The 19075-nt window shown below is 43.0% G+C and overlaps 2 protein-coding genes across 2 annotated transcripts in view; both read right to left on the bottom strand.

Annotated features, from left to right (window-relative positions):
• Positions 1-746: 746 nt before the first annotated feature.
• On the bottom strand, positions 747-7951 carry LOC138353572 (serine/arginine repetitive matrix protein 5-like). The gene is made up of 2 exons (XM_069306759.1): positions 7916-7951; positions 747-1271 (listed from the first exon to the last, which is right to left on the bottom strand). The coding sequence occupies exons 1-2, from the start codon at positions 7949-7951 to the stop codon at positions 747-749; spliced, it is 561 nt and encodes a 186-aa protein (XP_069162860.1).
• A 5428-nt stretch (positions 7952-13379) lies between these two features.
• The window catches only part of LOC123767936 (cytotoxic granule associated RNA binding protein TIA1), a 36358-nt gene continuing 30662 nt past the window's right edge, over positions 13380-19075 (bottom strand). Inside the window, exon 7 of the mRNA XM_069306758.1 lies at positions 13380-18213. Coding sequence (XP_069162859.1) covers positions 18205-18213 — 9 coding nt within the window. The 3' untranslated portion in view covers positions 13380-18204. The remainder of the gene's footprint in view (positions 18214-19075) is intronic.

Below are 19075 nucleotides of genomic sequence, written 5' to 3'. Positions count from 1 at the left end.
TTACGCGGCAATTGGTTCCACAAATCAACAACCCTTTGTCCCTTTGCCATTCCCTTTGTCGGCGGGACAGGAAGACTTGGACTTAGATCGCCTCCTTAATCTTCACCTTTACTGACCTTCCTTAAGGTTGCAATGGCATTTTGATTGCAAGTTGTGAATTTGCAATATAATTCAATATCACTTAGACTAATTGTGCAGCTTATCTTGAGGTGATTTCGGGGCTTTTAGTGTCCCCGCGGCCCGGTCCTCGACCAGACCTCCACCCCCAAGGAAGCAGCCCGGTACAGCTGGCTAACACCCAGGTATCCTATTTTACTGCTAGGTAACAGGGGCATAGGGTGAAAGAAACTGTGCCCATTGTTTCTCGCCGGCGCCTGGGATCGAACCCAGGATCACAAGTCCAGCGTGCTGTCCGCTCGGCCGACCGGCTTCCTTATGCTGGAGCTTATGCTTCTGTTTTGGTAGTATTTGTATAGTAAAGAGGAGCTATAGTGTGTATATGTCGACGTACGTTATCTTGCGGTCATTAGATAGCAATTAGCTATCTAATGACGTAACAACGAAGATAGAAAACTGTGCAAGGATACAAGCCGCGTTAGTTAGTTTCGCTGGCTAACGAGGGAACGTTAATTGCCTCAATCGTTAATTAACAAGCATCGAAAAGTATCTTTATTGGCCCGAATTTATCTGTGTGTTATCTGCGCTGTCGTCTCCATTGACGCTGTTATTGTTTATGTCTGTCATGTTTATAATGTGCAGCTGGTCTCTGCCGCAGGTGGTCTCTGTCGCAGCTGGTCTCTGCCGCAGGTGGTCTCTGCCGCAGGTGGTCTCTGCCGCAGGTGGTCTCTGTCGCAGCTGGTCTCTGCCGCAGGTGGTCTCTGCCGCAGCTGGTCTCTGCCGCAGGTGGTCTCTGCCGCAGGTGGTCTCTGCCGCAGGTGGTCTCTGTCGCAGCTGGTCTCTGCCGCAGCTGGTCTCTGTCGCAGGTGGTCTCTGCCGCAGGTGGTCTCTGTCGCAGCTGGTCTCTGTCGCAGGTGGTCTCTGTCGCAGGTGGTCTCTGTCTCAGCTGGTCTCTGTCGCAGCTGGTCTCTGTCGCAGGTGGTCTCTGTCGCAGGTGGTCTCTGTCTCAGCTGGTCTCTGTCGCAGCTGGTCTCTGTCGCAGCTGGTCTCTGTCGCAGGTGGTCTCTGCCGCAGCTGGTCTCTGCCGCAGCTGGTCTCTGCCGCAGCTGGTCTCTGCCGCAGCTGGTCTCTGCCGCAACTGGCCTTTGCCGCAGCTGAAAAATGCAAATTCTCGGATGTATAGACTATATACATCCTTTCTCAATGTCCTGTATACAGTATACATTCATGCAATATATATATACAATATTCAGAATGTTGTATACATATAGCACCTGGAGAAGGGAAGGCCATGTATATAAAGGATCAGTTCTTGAATAGACAAATGAATACCCCGGAATTTTATTATATAAAATAGTTTACCCTATACATATAAGACCATTTTCTTTTAAACATTTGTTTCACTGAAAACTAGAATTTAATGGGTAACTGACCTGGGGCGAGAAGGAACTTTTTGGTAGTTCATATTTTTTAAAACAGGGAGGTGTTATTACTTGCCTGTTTCCCATTAAATGTGTTTGAGTGTCAGTATTATATATTGTTAATCTGTTGTCGTAAAGGTGTTTTATACATTTGCATCCGTTATCGTTGTTATTGTTATCGTTATCATTGTACTATCTTGAAGTGACCGTACTGTGTACACATGGAAGTGACCGTACTGTGTGTGTACACACTGTGTGACGTGCTCACAAGAGCATGCAGCAGTGTGTACACATGGACGTGACGGTACTGTGTGTACACACTGTGTGACGTGCTCACAAGAGCATGCAGCAGTGTGTACACATGGACGTGACGGTACTGTGTGTGTACACACTGTGTGACGTGCTCACAAGAGCATGCAGCAGTGTGTACACATGGACGTGACGGTACTGTGTGTACACACTGTGTGACGTGCTCACAAGAGCGCTGGAAGTGAAGATTTACATACATGGTGACGTCCCCTACTATATAGAGGTACGTAGATTGTACGTTCAACATTCCGCTTACTAGGGACACGCCGTTTTAAAATGCTATCGCGGCACGCATGACGTGATGTTAATCCCCCGTAATCTCCCACGTTCGCGATGGCTAATCCCACACCACAGAGGTATCGTGGATTTGTATCGTCAACATTATAGGGTCCCGGTTCGTTCTCGACCCACAATCGCGAATTCCTGGTTCGAATCCCGGGTGGAACAGAAAGGTTTGGGCATATTTCCTTTCACCTAATGCATCTGTTCCCCTAGCAGTGAAATCCGGAGTTTGTTAGCTTGTTGTGGGGTCAGTAATTCGGCCCTCGATACATTGATAAAAACCTATCGTGTATGACTACCCTCTGGCTGCCTGTCCCCGCGACACAATGAATTATTATATATCCTTGCTTATAGGGAATCATTTGTGTTACATTTTAATATGTATAGCTATAAACATTAGTTATTGTAAAAAATATATATGGACACTAGATTTGATCATAGTTATCTGATTATACTCTAGATCCTTACTTATTATATTAGGGAGATGGCTTGAAAAACATCCTTTCTTGTTAGGCACATGTTTAGATTATAACTAGAAAATCTAAATACTTTGTAAACTTATAGTATAATTCGTAGAAAAATAAAAATCAGTATATAAAATTGTTTACCCTAACAAGTAGTAAACCACTTTCTTTGAAAAGTGCATCAAAGAAAACTTGTTTTTTAAGGGGTGACTATACATTTTTGGATAAACAATACTAATATTCTTGAGAAAGTCAGTAGGATCCATGAGGAAAATTCGAGTCCTCCTTAACCATTAGACCACGATATGCTCAGAGGAGCCTATGAGGCCTTTCTCTGGTCTACCCCCGTAGGGTGGGGTCTACTCTGGTCTACCCTCGTAGACCAGAGTCTACTCTGGTCTAACTTGAGTTATTGAATGTATCGTAATTATTGATGCCCAGTTTCCTAGTTTAGGCCAGTAGCAGAGTACCATTTAAAACTCAAATGTAAATTTTATAAGTTTTTATTAAATGTGTTGTAAATTTTGTTACATTTGTAAATTTTGTTAAATATGTTGTAAATTTTGTTAGATTTGTAAATTTGTAAAGTTTGTTTTCGTAAATTTTCTTAACGGTGTGGAGGGTGGGAAAGGGGGTTGGGGGAGCTCAATTGTGGGGGAGGGGGAAGGAAAGGGAGGGGTTGTGGAAGGTTGGGGGTATGGGTGCAGGAAGGATATGGCGAGGTAGAGATAGGGGTGAGGGGAAAAAATAGGGAAGAGGGGGGGGGGGGGAGTATGGTGTTTGTGAGGGGTGAAAGGGTCGTGACTGATTGAAGGGAGGGAAGGGAGGGTAGAGTAGAGGGGGGAGAAGAGAAGGGGAGGGGGGTAGGGGTGAGAAGGGGAGGGGAAAGGGTGAGAAGGGGGGAGAGGGGGGAGGGAGAAGATGGGAAGGTAGTTTCATGCTGTTAATTGTCCTTTACAATCCGAGAAGGTTAGGTTAGTAATGTACACTTTATCCTTTATTATGATTTGTATCTCTTATACCTGACCTTATTTATATCTGGCCTACTTATACCTGACCTTATTTATATCTGGCCTTCTTATACCTGACCTTATTTATCCCTGACCTTATTTATATCTGGCCTACTTATACCTGACCTTATTTATATCTGGCCTACTTATACCTGACCTTATTTATATCTGGCCTACTTATACCTGACCTTATTTATATCTGGCCTACTTATACCTGACCTTATTTATATCTGACCTTCTTATACCTGACCTTATTTATATCTGGCCTTCTTATACCTGACCTTATTTATACCTGACCTTATTTATACCTGACCTTATTTATATCTGGCCTACTTATACCTGACCTTATTTATACCTGGCCTTCTTATACCTGACCTTATTTATACCTGGCCTTATTTATATCTGGCCTACTTATACCTGGCCTTATTTATATCTGGCCTACTTATACCTGACCTTCTTAAACCTGACCTTGGACCTGCCTTCATATACCTGGCCTACTTATACCGGGTCTTCTTATACTTGGATTTCCTATACCTGGCTTTCTTATACCTGGCCCATTTATATGTGGCCTTTTTATACCTGGCCTTCGTATACCTGCCTACTTAGACCTGCCTTATTTAGACCTAACCTAACCATACATCTACCCAAATGAAGAAAAACGTTTCACCCGAGTGATAGATATAAACGTGTGTGTGTGTGTGTGTGTGTGTGTGTGTGTGTGTGTGTGTGTGTGTGTGTGTGTGCGCGTGTGTGCGCGTGTGTGTGTGTGTGTGTGTGTGCGTGTGTGTGTGTGTGTGTGTGTGTGTGTGTGTGTGTGTGTGTGTGTGTGTGTGTGTGTGTGTGTGTGTGCGTGTCTAATCCAGTCGTGTGACCCAGACTGGCCCAATCTCTGACCCCAATAAGAGTCAAGAGGCAGGCCCGCCACAACCTACTTCTATCTACCAGTCAGAGAAAGACTGGTAGAAGGTGGGTATCCCACCCCTCCCCCCCATCATGGGGTCAAAAGTGGGGGTGGTGTGTGCGCCGCGACCCTTGGAGCCGGGAATGAATAATGCAACAGTACTGATGAAACCTGACAAGATTTACACACAATGTTTAAACTTGTGATTAGAAAAGTTGCCCGGGGAGTCAGCCTTTCCCGCTGAGAGATCTCTCATTGGTAATGTATACTATATGAATCAGCTGCACACATATATATATATATATATATATATATATATATATATATATATATATATATATATATATATATATATATATATATATATATATATATATATATAACATATATATATATAAAATGGTCAAGATTGTTGAATGTGAGAGAAAGGGTTAATGATTCAATGGTTCTTGCAGAAATCATCTCTCTAGATGTCATATGATTTTCTTCACGTGTAGTTGAAATTTTAACTCCCCAAAAGTTCATTTTACTTTGATATGGCGTTGATGGTAAGAGATGTTGTGTTTTGTTGACGCTGTCAACATTTTCAAAGACAAAGGTGTAGTGAATATAAGTTAGCTTGAGCAACCAATTATATGACCAAGGAAAGTGAGGTTAGGCAAAGTGTTTCATGAGCCTATAGGCCTACTGGTGTTTTTTTTTATAGTTTTATGATGACTGTGGCAGTGTGGTGGATATTCTGCCTCGGGTTTGAAGACTGTTGAGTGGACCCGTGTGTGGCCTGGCTGTTAATAGTTGATTGAGGTTGTTTGAGATGTAGTGCTTCGGCGATGTCTTAACTGTGTCTTCTGGCTGGAGTCGGTAGAGGTCACATTGACGTCAATCATGTCTTTCAGGACTCTAGTTTCCTGTAGAAAAGAAGTTCCGTCGCACAGTTGAGTGGCTGGGGCAGGTAATAATGTTGACCGTTTCATTATTAGTAACTTATTCACCTTAGATGAAATTGTTGTTGTTTAAGATTCGTTACCCGGAACAAAAAGTTCCAGGCTAGCACGGGCTATGGTGAGCCCGTAGATAGAGATGAAACTGTTAAAATGCTACTCTGAACAAAAGTTACGTGGGTGGAGAGAGAGAGAGAGAGGGAGAGAGAGAGAGAGAGAGAGACAGAGACAGAGACAATCCTTTGTGCACTGTAAGCTGCAGTTACCTCGTGTGCACAGAGAGATCCCACTAATGTGATCTTCTTGAGGTTATCTTGAGATGATTTCGGGGCTTTTTAGTGTCCCCGCGGCCCGGTCCTCGACCAGGCCTCCACCCCCAGGAAGCAGCCCGTGACAGCTGACTAACACCCAGGTACCTATTTTACTGCTTGCATCAGTGTGAAAATCAGGAGCCGTGATGAGAGTTCGAACCTGTGTTGTAGGTTCTCCTCGTATATCCCCACCTCGCATAGATCAGTTTGTTTAATTCTCATGTTCCTGAATGGAAGTGTTTCGGGTGGATTCATGAAGCAGCTGCTGCCTCCTATGGGCCTTCTTTCAGTTTCTTTCATTCTTATTTTCATATGTAGAAATGGTGGTGCATTGAAGGCGATTATGGCGTATGATAACAAAGATCATCTTAGGCGTATGATAACAATGATTTCATAATATTTAAGCAGCGTCAGTCAGTCAGTGTGTTGAGAGTAGATGGGAGTCATGAGTGTTATTGTTATGTGAATTGTGGAGTGTCAAACCTTAATACTGAGGACAATCTTTGTACGTTTTTGCCACGTTGAGTGAATGAGTGATGCTTAACTTGTTGTAAAGCGAAGTGAATTTGTGGGTATGCGGGAGGCTGGAAAGGTGGGTGGAGAGGGGAGGGCATGTTGTATATGTAGACAACATACAGGATATGGCGAGGCCTGGGTGTATGTATGAGTATACATGAGGTCCCTCCTCACCACTGCTGTGCAACAGGTACTCTGATGCGTCGGCTGCTGCAATGTGCAATATATTATGTATTGCAATATATAATATATCGAATGAGTGATTATCTTGCGTTTGATTAATCAATATATTTTTGTTGTATTACTCACCTTTATTTCAACGTTTCATTACTCGGGGAATACAGAGTATTTGAACTCTGTATTATATGATGTGTATTTGAAAGAAGGTTGCAGAGAATCCATTGAATACTCGACTCCACCTGTCTTGGTTCATGAAGCTACTAACATTGGTTACAAAACGGTTGTTTAAATACCTCGTTAACCACGTAATATTGGATCACAGCCATTCCACTGCGGGTGATAACATATGCCAAAAAAGATTACCATTTCACGAGGTTTTGTCAAATTGCCGAGAGAAATTGATATGTTCCAGTTATGAGAGGCCATATTTTTTTAACCACTACACCTCGCTAGTCTCATGAAATATTGATACACTTTTCCGGTCATAAAATATCTGGCCATTTTATCATTCCAACGCGAGCCATGTCTGTCCTACACCGTTTTTCAACTCTCTAAAACATTTGCAGCACTTTTTTTTCTTCATTTTTTTACAGGCATCAGAGAGATGTTTTATGTTGCAGTAAAGTTTGTGACGTTTGAGGTGTGTGTCAGACTTAAGCAGGGTTTTTTCTATCGTGTTTGTCATGGTGTTGAAAATATTAACTCGTAATTAAGGTAATGGTTTGTTCTGTTGCCTCGTGTTGTATTCATTGTATTCATGTCAGTATAGTTACAATACAATTTTGTATTGTTTTTGGTGAATAAGACCTTCTGCAGTACTAATTTCCCTGTGATCACATTTTTTAATTCTAGCGTCTCTTTTGGGTTGAAACGAGAGAAATATTGGAGGTTATATAAATATTGGAGGTTATATAAATATTGGAGGTTGGAGGGAAATATAATGAAGGTTACATCCTGATGTATTTTTGGATACATCAAGTGTATCCAAAAATTACAATTTCCATATGACTGGAACTGAATGTATTTCAGTCCCATTTGTTCGAATGCATTGATTTTTTCCCCTCAGTGGGTGATGTACAGATGATAATGCGAAACAATGATAAGGTACAGATAAGGAACATTCTTGTCAACAATGCAATCTCAAAACACCTATCTTCTACTTGAGATGATTTCGGGGCTTAGCGTCCCCGCGGCCCGGTCCTCGACCATGCCTCCTTTTTGTTACACACACCCCAGGAAGCAGCCCGTAGCAGCTGTCTAACTCCCAGGTACCTATTTACTGCTAGGTAACAGGCTCATCATGGGTAAAAGAAACGCTGCCCATTTGTTTCCGCCTCCACCGGGGATCGAACCCGGAACCTCAGGACTACGAATCCTGAGGTTCCGGGATATGAGGCTATGGGAGCTGGGATAAGGAAAGATTGGTGCCCAACCGCTTCGATCATCGGGGATCGAACGCTGACCTGCAAGAAGCGAGGCCGTCGCTTCTTGCAGGTCATTCTTCTTAAACATCAGTCTCTGGACTGTAAACATCATAAAAACTTTTATCTTGAACCATCGTAATTATTAATACTAAAATAGATTAAATATAAACTCTCTTTCCACTTCTTGATAAAACTCATCTGGAGAACGGCCGATGTGGGAGAGAGGGAGAGAGAGAGAGAGATGGGGGGAGAGAGGGGGGGAGAGAGAGAGAGATGGGGAGAGAGAGAGAGAGAGAGAGAGAGAGAGATAGGGGGAGAGAGAGATAGGGGAGAGAGAGAGAGGGAGAGAGAGAGAGAGAGATATGGGGGGAGAGAGGGGGGGAGAGAGAGAGAGAGAGAGATGGGGAGAGAGAGAGAGATGGAGAGAGAGAGAGAGAGAGGGAGAGAGAGAGAGAGAGAGAGAGAGAGAGAGAGAGAGAGATGGGGGGAGAGAGGGGGGGGAGAGAGAGAGAGAGGTAACTATGTTAACCCTGGACATTTCAAACGTCTACGGGCTCACCATAGCCCGTGCTACTTGGAACTTTTTGTTCCAGGTAGCGAATCATTAACAACAACAACAGTTCAAACGTGTTGTCATGTCGTTGTCAAGTTGTACCATACAACTTATTTTCGAAGAGTTAAGACAGCACAAACTCATACCATCATCACCAGGGAAGGCAATGTATACTAAATACAATGTATACTATACAGTATACTAAATGATTCATAAAGCTCTAGTCATTGTATATATATTTACTATTATGGTTATGCCATATATAAACATCAAACCCAAGAGTGAGCAATAATTCAACCCTTTATTTCAGAATATTATAATATACATGTTAACAGAATAATTTATGTGCAGAAATTATTACTGTGTAATCTCGTTGGCAGGTGAATTGAGAAGTGATTAAGTCATTAATGAGGAATGACTATAAGACGGGAGACCACGTGACTGGCTGGCTGGCTAGTCGCTACAATAACATTGTTGAAGCCTTCTTAATCAGGTAAGGCTTCCCCATGTATTAACTAATCCATTGTAGATGTAGTTTAACACCTAGTAACACTGTAGTGATTGTCTACCAATCGATGATTTAGATTGGTAGATTATATATAAATAATAAACTTGTGTAGGAAACGATTTGTGGGAATTTATATTATACAGTCCGCTATCGAAATAAATTAACGTAATAAATGAATTACTATATAAATTAACAAATTGTAGATGAATCAATAAATCCCACGAGTCGGTTTTCACATACACAAGTGTCTTTATTTAACATTTCTCTTGTTAGGGTGATGTCATGGGCTTGTCTGATGGGATGTCTAGGGGCACCCGATTGAAGATGACAGGTCGAACGCCTCGTCAGCTTGGTCGACGTCATACCTAGGGACCTAGATTGAAGGTTAGATCCTTCGTGGGGGCAAGTGTACATGTATACAACGCTTGACTGCTGCTAAGGGTTCTCTGTCGGCTTCGGGCTGTTTTTAATAAGGAGATCGGTAGTGTTCTTTGATTTATAGAATATGATTAGGTCTATGTTTTGGAGTAGTTGTGCTATTTTACTCCTTTACTGATAATTTCTTTCAGTTATTCCTTCTTTTTTATGTTCACTGTGTATGGTTGATTTGTAATATAATTTTATTGGAGGTGTTGTGGTTTCTATTCTTGGTTCAGGATTATACCATCGGTCCAGGTGTTTCATAGTAGTGTTTATTTCTGTGTTGCTATATCCGTTGTTCACCAATACCTGAGTTATTCTTTCAAACTCTCTATTCACGTTGCTCCATTCTGAGCAGTGGGTAAGGCTCGACGAATATAAGCATTGACAACACTGGCTTTGTATCTTTGGGGGCACTCACTTCTACCGTTCAGGCATAATCCTATGTTGGTAGACTTAGTATATATGTTGGTGCTTAAAGAGGTTGACCAGACCAAAAACTAGGTGGTGAAGGGACGACGACGTTTCGGTTCGTCCTGGACCATTCTCAAGTCGATTGTGAATGGTCCAGGACGGACCGAAACGTCGTCGTCCCTTCACCTTCTAGTGTGTGGTCTAGTCAACTTACTTTAGCCACGTTATTGTGACTCATCGCCTGCATATGCTTAAAGAGGTTTCTGTTTTTGTTACTAACACATCCTGGTAAGTCACTGTTATTTTTACAGTGACTATTTTGTCACTATTTTCATGGGTAAATCGCAGTCCTCTCTCTCTAAATGCCTTTTTAAATAAATTAGTTCATCTGGGTCTTTTACTATAACGAATATGTCATCTACATAACGGCAGTATGCAATTGGTTTTTACCTACTGCTGAAGACTCTTTCTTCGACGGTTCCAATGTGAAAATTTGCAAATAACACTGCCTAGTTGCCCATTGCTACTCCGGCTATTTGTAGATACATGTCTCCTTGCGGACTGATGAAAGGAGCTTCCTTTGTACATGCCCTCGAGAAGGCTCTTCAAGTGTGGCCTCAGGGTATGTCTAATTTAGGGGTGCTCTCGTCTCTGTATACTCTGTCCAGTATCATTTCTATGGTGGTGTCGACTGGGACGTTGGTTAATAGGGATTCGACGTCCAGTGAAGCAATGATTCCATCGAGCTGTGTTGTCTTGATTATTTCTAGAAAATCTGCTGATGATTATAGACTATAGTTGCTGGGCGTGTATGGCGTTAATAGTTCGTTAAGTATATTAGCCAAGTGGTAGGTTAGGAGTTGGTATTTGGCTGATTATTGGGCGTAGTGGGTTACCTAGTTTATGTGTCTTTGCATTGCCATAGGCATATCATAAGCCATAGTCGCCTTGGAGCTTAGCGAAATGAACACTACCTCTCTTTACGTTGATTGCGATAATAGTTTTGTTCACTTTACGTTTAAGGTCTTCCACGTAAAGTGAACAAAACTTTTACCCCCAATCAACGCATAAAAATTATGGGGGAAAAGGGGAAAAAGCCGGTCAGATAGATTTACTTACAGATATATCAGGCTGTTGTGGTTTCATTGTGTACATTACAATGTTTATTTATTACACGTCGATGAGTACAAAGGTGTTGTGCAATGGCAAGAAGCTTTGTCAAGTTTATAAACAAGATTAGTTTAGGTTATTGTTTACAAAAGTGGTGGTTGGGGACCCTTCTTTAGCAATGGCATCTGTGCAGGGCTTGTACCCCCGAGTGCCAGCCACTCTTGGTAGTGAGAAAATCCAGTAGGGCTGTGAGGTGGGCTCAAACCTTCGACCAATGCTCAACCGCATACTCTAACACTGAGTATGCGGTTGGCAATGCATCGGTCGCGGGTTCCCGGTGACCTTACAGCCCAAATAGAAAAAAAAATAATAATAATAAATAATAATAATAAATAAATAAAAATAATAATAATAAAAAAAAAAAAAAAAAAAAAAAAAAAAAAAAAAAAAAAAAAAAAAGCCCTAATAGATTTTCTCATTTCTAAAGTGAATCACGTGAGTGTGCTTTCTGTGTAGGACACTTGGTAGTTTTATTCCTACGAAATGTTTGGTGCAGTTACGGTTGAATTCTCACCATCAGGAGATGAGAAAAGGGTTAAGTGTACAGGATCATTAGAGCTTAGTGTGTCCATCGCAAACGATCGTTAACTCATGAATTCTGTCTCGGGGTAAATCAAATTACACTGGTCTCCGCCTCTCAACTGTGTGTCTACTGGTGTACAGGTTCTTAGGCTTATTAGACTCTTATCATATCTGTATTTGAAACTGTGTATGGAGACTGCCTAATGCATTCCGTTTATAAACTACTCTGACACTGAAAAAGTTCTTTCTAATGTCTCTGTGGCTCATTTGGGCACTCAGTTTTTAGTTTCTTAGTTTGTATGGTAGTGAATATGAGAGGATCTTCACTGTCCTGTATGACAGTGAATATGAGAGGATCTTCACTGTCCTGTGTGACAGTGAATATGAGAGGATCTTCACTGTCCTGTGTGACAGTGAATATGAGAGGATCTTCACTGTCCTGTGTGACAGTGAATATGAGAGGATCTTCACTGTCCTGTGTGACAGTGAATATGAGAGGATCTTCACTGTCCTGTGTGACAGTGAATATGAGGAACATCTTCACTGTCCCGTGTGGCACTGGTCAACATTTCCAATCGCTCTTTTTATGATTAACGTTCTGCGAATTTATTGCTAAAATATGCTTCTAAAGAGGAAACTTCAATATTGCTGTGACATAGTTTCACTGGATAATTAAGCCACCATTCTCAGATCTGAATGATGTGGTAAAAGGATGGCAAAGATGTTCAACTTAATGTTTTGAAAAAGTTGACTTTGTAGGGCACAGTTATAAGGCTGTTGGCAGCCCAAGTTTGGAGTCGAGATTTTAGAAGGTCAAGATTTTAGAGAGAAACTATCAGAACATTAGAAATCTTTACACAATTCATGTTTTGTATGTCTTAGGGAGATGGATAATGTAAGATGAAAAAGGCAAGAAAGATGGAGAGGCAGTTGGGTAGATATTTGTAGCTCTAAAGAAATCATAACACAAGGATGAAATTAATGCATCAGGTAGTCTGACCAGCCTGGGTCAACCAGGCTGTTTGACCTAGATAACCAGTAGTGGGAGTTACGCCAAGTACCGACCGTTTTGCTTTTTTTCGAGGGCCGGTACTTGGCATAAGTGTTTTTCGTTACTCCGGTAAGATTTCGCTCCCGTCTGTGACCATTTTCTGAGTTGTACCAGTAGTCATAGACTTTTTTCGACGGCAATAGGTGAAAGGAAACCTTCCCAGTCATTTCTATCACTCAGGCACCCAGAGTGTGAGTTGAGAACGAAGCCAATTATACTACGATACCACACCATATGTTGACCAGACCACACACACTAGAAGGTGAAGAGGACGACGACGTTTCGGTCCGTCCTGGACCATTCTCAAGTCCATATGGGTAGCATTGTGAAGTATACATAATAAATAGTGTGGACGCAGTGAGAGTGAAAGAGGACATGGGGGGGGGGGAGAAGGAACAAGGGTGGAAAAAGGTGTGAAAGGAGGATGAAGATGAATGCAGGCGATGAGTCACAATAACGTGGCTGAAGTATGTTGACCAGACCACACACTAGAAATTGAAGGAACGACGACGTTTCGGTCCGTCCTGGACCATTGAGACTTGAGAATGGTCCAGGACGGACCGAAACGTCGTCGTTCCTTCAATTTCTAGTGTGTGGTCTGGTCAACATGAAGATGAATATTTAACTATGGAAAGGTGAAGAGGTGCGCAAGAGGGAAGAATGATAGATAAGACATTAGTATGAAACTACTGTAAATGCTCTATGAAAGAAAATAACCGATGAGTAGATACACATAAATAGATTAATTGAGGAATAGGAGCAATATGAGGTAATCACTGGAGGAAAAGACAGGGGCGGAAAGTATCTATAGATACTAGACAAGAGAGAAAGAGTAGGTATCTAAACACACAATAAAACCACAAGGTTATTTCTCCATTGTTTTATTGTTTAAACTGTACCATGTCTTATTCCACTCTAGCATATACTACATCCCGGTATAGATTATCTACAACAACTGTGTCTTTCATGTATAAATGGCGTAATACAGTAGAGACCCCACATGTAAAAAAGAACTATACAATCATTCTTTGGCGATTGGATTTCATTATGACTAGCGTTTGTTTTCGTCTAAGAATGTCCATAGATTATAAAGTGGTGCGCAGTGTCACAGAGACAAACAGTGTCGCAGAGACAAACAGTGTCGCAGAGACAAACAGTGTCGCAGAGACAAACAGTGTCACAGAGACAAACAGTGTCGCAGAGACAAACAGTGTCACAGAGACAAACAGTGTCGCAGGGACAAACAGTGTCGCAGAGACAAAGTGTCACAGGGACGAACCACCTGAGAGCTGGGAAAGGAGTACTGGGTGACGCTGGGGGGGGAAGGGGGGACTACTATTTTACCAGCACTACACGTCACAATGAAATCCATACAATCTAATTTCAATTTTTCTCATATTAATTACATGTAAACGCATGTGTTTATTGGAGTTTTGGATGTAAAACAGCGTATGGGTATCAAAACACAATTACCCAATGGCAATCTTTCTTTAATATTATTATTATTACCTTTCATTAGTATAAAAACTCTAATCTGATAACTGTATGTTGAGGATTTTATCCCGGAAAATTAAAACATTTAATAAGGTATCATAATCATTCTTTTATATTCTGAGCAGCTTTGTGCTAAAAATAGAACTTTCACCCATGGGCAAAAATCAAGGAACGGAACTCAGAACGAAGGGTTGAGTGGTCCAGGGGGGGGCGGCGAATGATGGTAGGCCTATCCCTGAGACTTCCTCTAACCTACCTGGTGAGGCAAGTTGCCCACACCACCACACTCCACGACCCTCCTCACTCATGGGGGGGATAATATACCCTTACAAACCCACTTGTATGAACGTGTAAAAATGGGTCGGGGGGCCACAGAATACCGGCCCGACCACAACTATTGTATGAAATAGGGAAAGGGAGGGAGAGGGGGCAAGGGTCGAGTGACAGATCCCCAGCAAACACACTGCATAACCTTCACGTTTTATTTACGTTAATTAAACGTGATGAACGTTTTCATAACGAAAAAAAAAACGTTTAGACTTCAGTGTGTCTTTCCTGGGCGAGGCCCCTGGCCATGATTGAGTTACGTTTTCCCAAGTATCTTGAGAGTTAAGAATAGCAGTCTGGCCATAGGCGACAGGAAGAGATGGGAGAGGGGAGGGATTGGGATAGATTTTTTGCTAAATGTGAAGGTTACCTTTGGGATTTATATTTGTTTTTCATTGTCGAGATTACTGGTGCCGAGAGATGAGGAGGTGAGGAAACGTGGCCGGGAGTGTGGCAGACGGACTCTTTGCCTTGACGTTCACCAGCGATAAATTAAGCGTATACTAAAAATAATAAATAGACAGTGTTTTCACATGTAAAAATACTCTCATTATCAACTCTGTAAAACAAAATAATATTGACTAGATTTCTGACTTCTGTTTAATAAACACCACCAATATTATTACTACAGTTACGATATAAAGTCGTCATGACTGTCCTGCCCTCTGGATGGCAGGCGATTCCACACACAACTAGCCAGCGGGGGCATCGTGCTCAACTCTTCACATCAACAACGACAAACGACGACCTGCGGCCCTCTTGCTCTTTCTCAACAGCTGCAGGCCAGGTCTGAGCCTAGACTTCTGCCGCCACCAACCTGCGATGCTCGGGCATGTTTGGACCCGGACAGCCCGCGGAGGCTGCACTGGCCAGGCCGGGCCGCACCCTGGCCGCGGCACTAGTGCTATATACACACTTGCCCGCGCTCGCCTAACTTAGCAATACTTTATTACGGTCGTAATACTGTGGCCTAGGTCAGATTAATGATGCCTGGAGCAGGTGGTGGGAGGCGAGGTCACTATAGTCTCACTTACCGGGGCTCTGGAGGCTGCCTGATGGGCATATGTGGGCTAATTGTGGCCCAACGGGTTTGCCACGGCCCACTGCCTTCACTGTTAGACCCGTATTGGTGCGAGGAGGGAGGGGAGGCAGCCCCTCATGGTATATGACCCCCCCACCTCCAACAGCGGCCTCCCCAGCCCCCCGTGGCAGGTGAGGGGGACCCTATAGGGCCACCCTCATCAGTGATGCGGGCGAAGGGGGGATCACCGCCCCCCACTCTCGCTACGCGGCACCTGGGACAACCTACGTACGATAGATAGTGCATATTTCCTATGCAGTATATATGTATCATTATATTATGAATATATATTACATTCTTCTTATTAACCTAGTGAAAGCTGACCGCAGTTCAGGGTGGTTTGTCGCGGGCGAGCGGGGTGCCCTGCTGAGGGCGGCTGAGGGCAGCCCCTGCCCACAAGCGGCGGTACTGAGTCCTCGGCAGCATTTGTATGCTACAGCAGGGGGGGCAGGGCTGGCCACGGCGCCCTGGTACGTGACAGTGGTACTTGGTACGGCTCAGCCGATCGCAGGTGCCTCCAGCCAGTCCGACCCCGCGCTGCTACAATACACTACCATCGGTATACATGACTGCCTTACACTAAGCATTTTGGCTACAGGAGGCTACGATACTGTTCCGTGGCTCATGCTGCGGCGGCTTTAGCAGCAGCGAGGCCACTACAAGCCCACTGAATGACTAGCGCGCACTACAAGCTTGGCAACACCTACACAGATATCTAGGGTGAGGCTCCACACCGACAGCACACACTTAAACTACAGGATGGCAGAACATAGTAGAATCACTCAACAGTCACAAAAAATAACCAAAGAAATTGGCCTACAACTACCTACATGGGTTTCTGGGGGAAAGGGAGGGGGGAGGAGGACCATTCTACAGATCACGTCACACACCCACCACCTATACACACATAGAGAGTGTCCCATTGAACATAGTCACCAGATTCCCAGAATGAGAGTTTGTACATTGCGAGCATCAACATACCAAGCCCTCCTAAATAAAATATTTACCATTTTTTCAAAACCCATTATACAATACCATAAGAAAATATAGAACCTCGCACACAAATATAACAACGCTTTTAAACCATTGTCTGTGCTCATGAAATTACTTAAGAGGGCATTGTTATATCTTAGTAATACTGCACTATATATTTCTTATGTACACCCTGGTGGCCAGTGAAGCTAATGTTGCTGCTGTTTCTAGACTCGTCTTCATTTCTGTGATATCTGATATGTGGCACACTGTTACCCTTCTGAAGAATCTCACTACTAAACCTTAGAAATCAGCGTTTTCTGAGCCTTGGAAGAGTTACGTCTTGGTGATGTAAGGGCCTGGTGAGGGTTCTGTTTCGGAGATACTGAGGGATAAAGAAAGTTCTGTCTGGTAGGTACTTCTGTCTTGAAAATATTTGGGGCTCTGATGTTCTGTCTTGAATATACTGGGGCTTTGGAGTTCTGTCTTGGAAAAGGATTTGTTTTAGAGTTACTGGGAATTGGAGGAAGTTCTTTATCGCTTGTGGTAGGATCTGTCTTGATGATGGTAAGACTTGGAGGACAAGTTTTCGGTCTTGAAGAAGGGTTGCCTTGAGTAGAGAAGGTTTTTGTACAGGAAAATATGGAGAGTTGAGAGGTCTTCCTCTAACTGGGCTTTGAGATAATGCTTTCAAATAAAATATTGAATATAAAGACGTTCCTTTCTTGGAGTTTTGGTTATAAAGGAGCCTATCTTGCTGGCAACACTTTTGATTGAGAAACATAAGAGATTTTTTATATTGTCAACACTGATTTTTGAAGACGAATTTTTGCATACACTAAGATGCTTTAAAAGTGGTTCTGTTGTGAAGATATTGACACTTGAGAAGATTCTGCAGTGGAGAGAGAGGCTTGAAGAACGGGGTTTCTGCACTAGACGTAATGATGCAGCTACAGACAGAGTTGCAACAATATGAAACCAGCAACATTGCGGCGCGACCACACAGTCAGCGACGGGGGCCTTCGCGTGAGCTGACCAGGCTGGGCGGATCTATCACGCCCATGTCCACGCCCACGCCCATAATACTGGAAGGATCACTGTATTTAGCACGCCCGCGTTTCTACAAATTGCACCCATTGTTACCCGTGGTGGACCCTTTGTGCGGTTAACAGCCTTTGACAGCTACAACTATACAACTACCTGCCAAGGCCCTCTTAATCCAGGTAGCTACACCTGTGACCATCCAGGTTATTGTGGTGTGCATGCCTGGACCTCTTGTGAGTCCATTTGAATGGAACTTCAGTAGGGACCGTTGTTATCAACACTATTTTCCCCAACAGATAATGGGACTTATTGGAATAATATGCAAGTCTCTCCTTCTCGCCATACTCGCTGAACTGACAGTGGCTTGACTCAGGAGCATGGGGGCTATAGGTAAGGAGGGCAAGGGTTAAGGTAGGAAAGGAAGGGTAGGGCTAGGAGAGGGAGGGTAGTAAAGAATAGGTTTACCCACTGAATAGGTCAACAGATGGCAAAAGTCTTGGGTAACGCGAGGTCAGCACCGCGCGAGGCCCCACCACCACCCCATCAGCTCGCTCAGGTAGTCTCATGGTTGTTAGCGAACAACACGGCAGACTGGGAGCAGCGGTATGTAACAACCACGATATCCACTAAACACTGCGTTGTCAGCGATATTATCACATAGTCAGGAGGAGTTCAGTGTGACATCTTGTGAAGCTTCCATCCACCAGAAGAGGAGGAGGAGGAGGAGAGAGGACACGGGAGGACCCACAGTAGTGTCCCTGGACCGCCTCCATTACTGCACCTGAGGGGGAATATAGAGGCATCAGTTAAAACTACTGCGAGCATCAATGTCCGTTAGGGTGTGGTGGTGCTGGTGGACAGCTGGCGTGGCAAAGTGTGCAGCTATAAGTGCTTCTGTGTCTATACGTCTCTTACTTTGACCAATTTTTGGTTAAAGTTTCTCTCTACCCTCAGTGTTAACCTTTAAACACACACGCGCGCGCGCACACACACACACACACACACACACACACACACACACACACACACACACACACACACACACACACCACTCACACTCACTCACTCACTCACGCACTCTCACACTCACTCGCTCACGCACTCTCACACTCACTCGCCCACAAAATTTATTTTAAATGACATAATTAAATGCAGCACACCAAAGAACTCTATTGCACATATTACTCTTGTATTGGAATTAAACACACACACACCCATATATATATATATATATATATATATATATATATATATATATATATATATATATATATATATATATATATATATATATATATATATATCCTATTTTAGATGCATAAATATACATAATTAGAAAGTCAGTATATATTTGGGCATACAAAAAATAATAAAAAAAGGATTCCTTAACTAGAACAACTGCCTTGAAAAACGCGCCACTGGAACAAAAAAATGTTTTGACAAAGCAATGAAGTTAAGCGTACAGGCAATAGAGTTAGAGAATCCTTTTGTTTAAACCAAGAGGCATACGAAGACCACAAAGTTTGATTATGTTAAGGGAGCGCTCAAGTACAGCAAAGGGCAAGTTCAAAGTAATATTCTCCTCGGATGCTTCGGCTGGGAACTTTGACCTTATATGATACATTTTTGCTCGGTAATGATAC

This window comes from Procambarus clarkii, chromosome 58, assembly GCF_040958095.1.
Source record: "Procambarus clarkii isolate CNS0578487 chromosome 58, FALCON_Pclarkii_2.0, whole genome shotgun sequence".
Classification (NCBI taxonomy): domain Eukaryota; kingdom Metazoa; phylum Arthropoda; class Malacostraca; order Decapoda; family Cambaridae; genus Procambarus; species Procambarus clarkii.
Note: the sequence above shows the minus strand (reverse complement) of the source record. Positions and strands in the feature narration are given on the sequence as shown.

Bases quoted from the DNA above. Each gene is read 5' to 3' on its own strand.
- LOC138353572 (XM_069306759.1), bottom strand. From the start codon at position 7,951: ATGACCTGCAAGAAGCGACGGCCTCGCTTCTTGCAG. The intron at 1,272-7,915 runs GTCAGCGTTCGA...TGCATTTTTCAG, and splicing joins GACGGCCTCGCTTCTTGCAG to CTGCGGCAAAGGCCAGTTGC.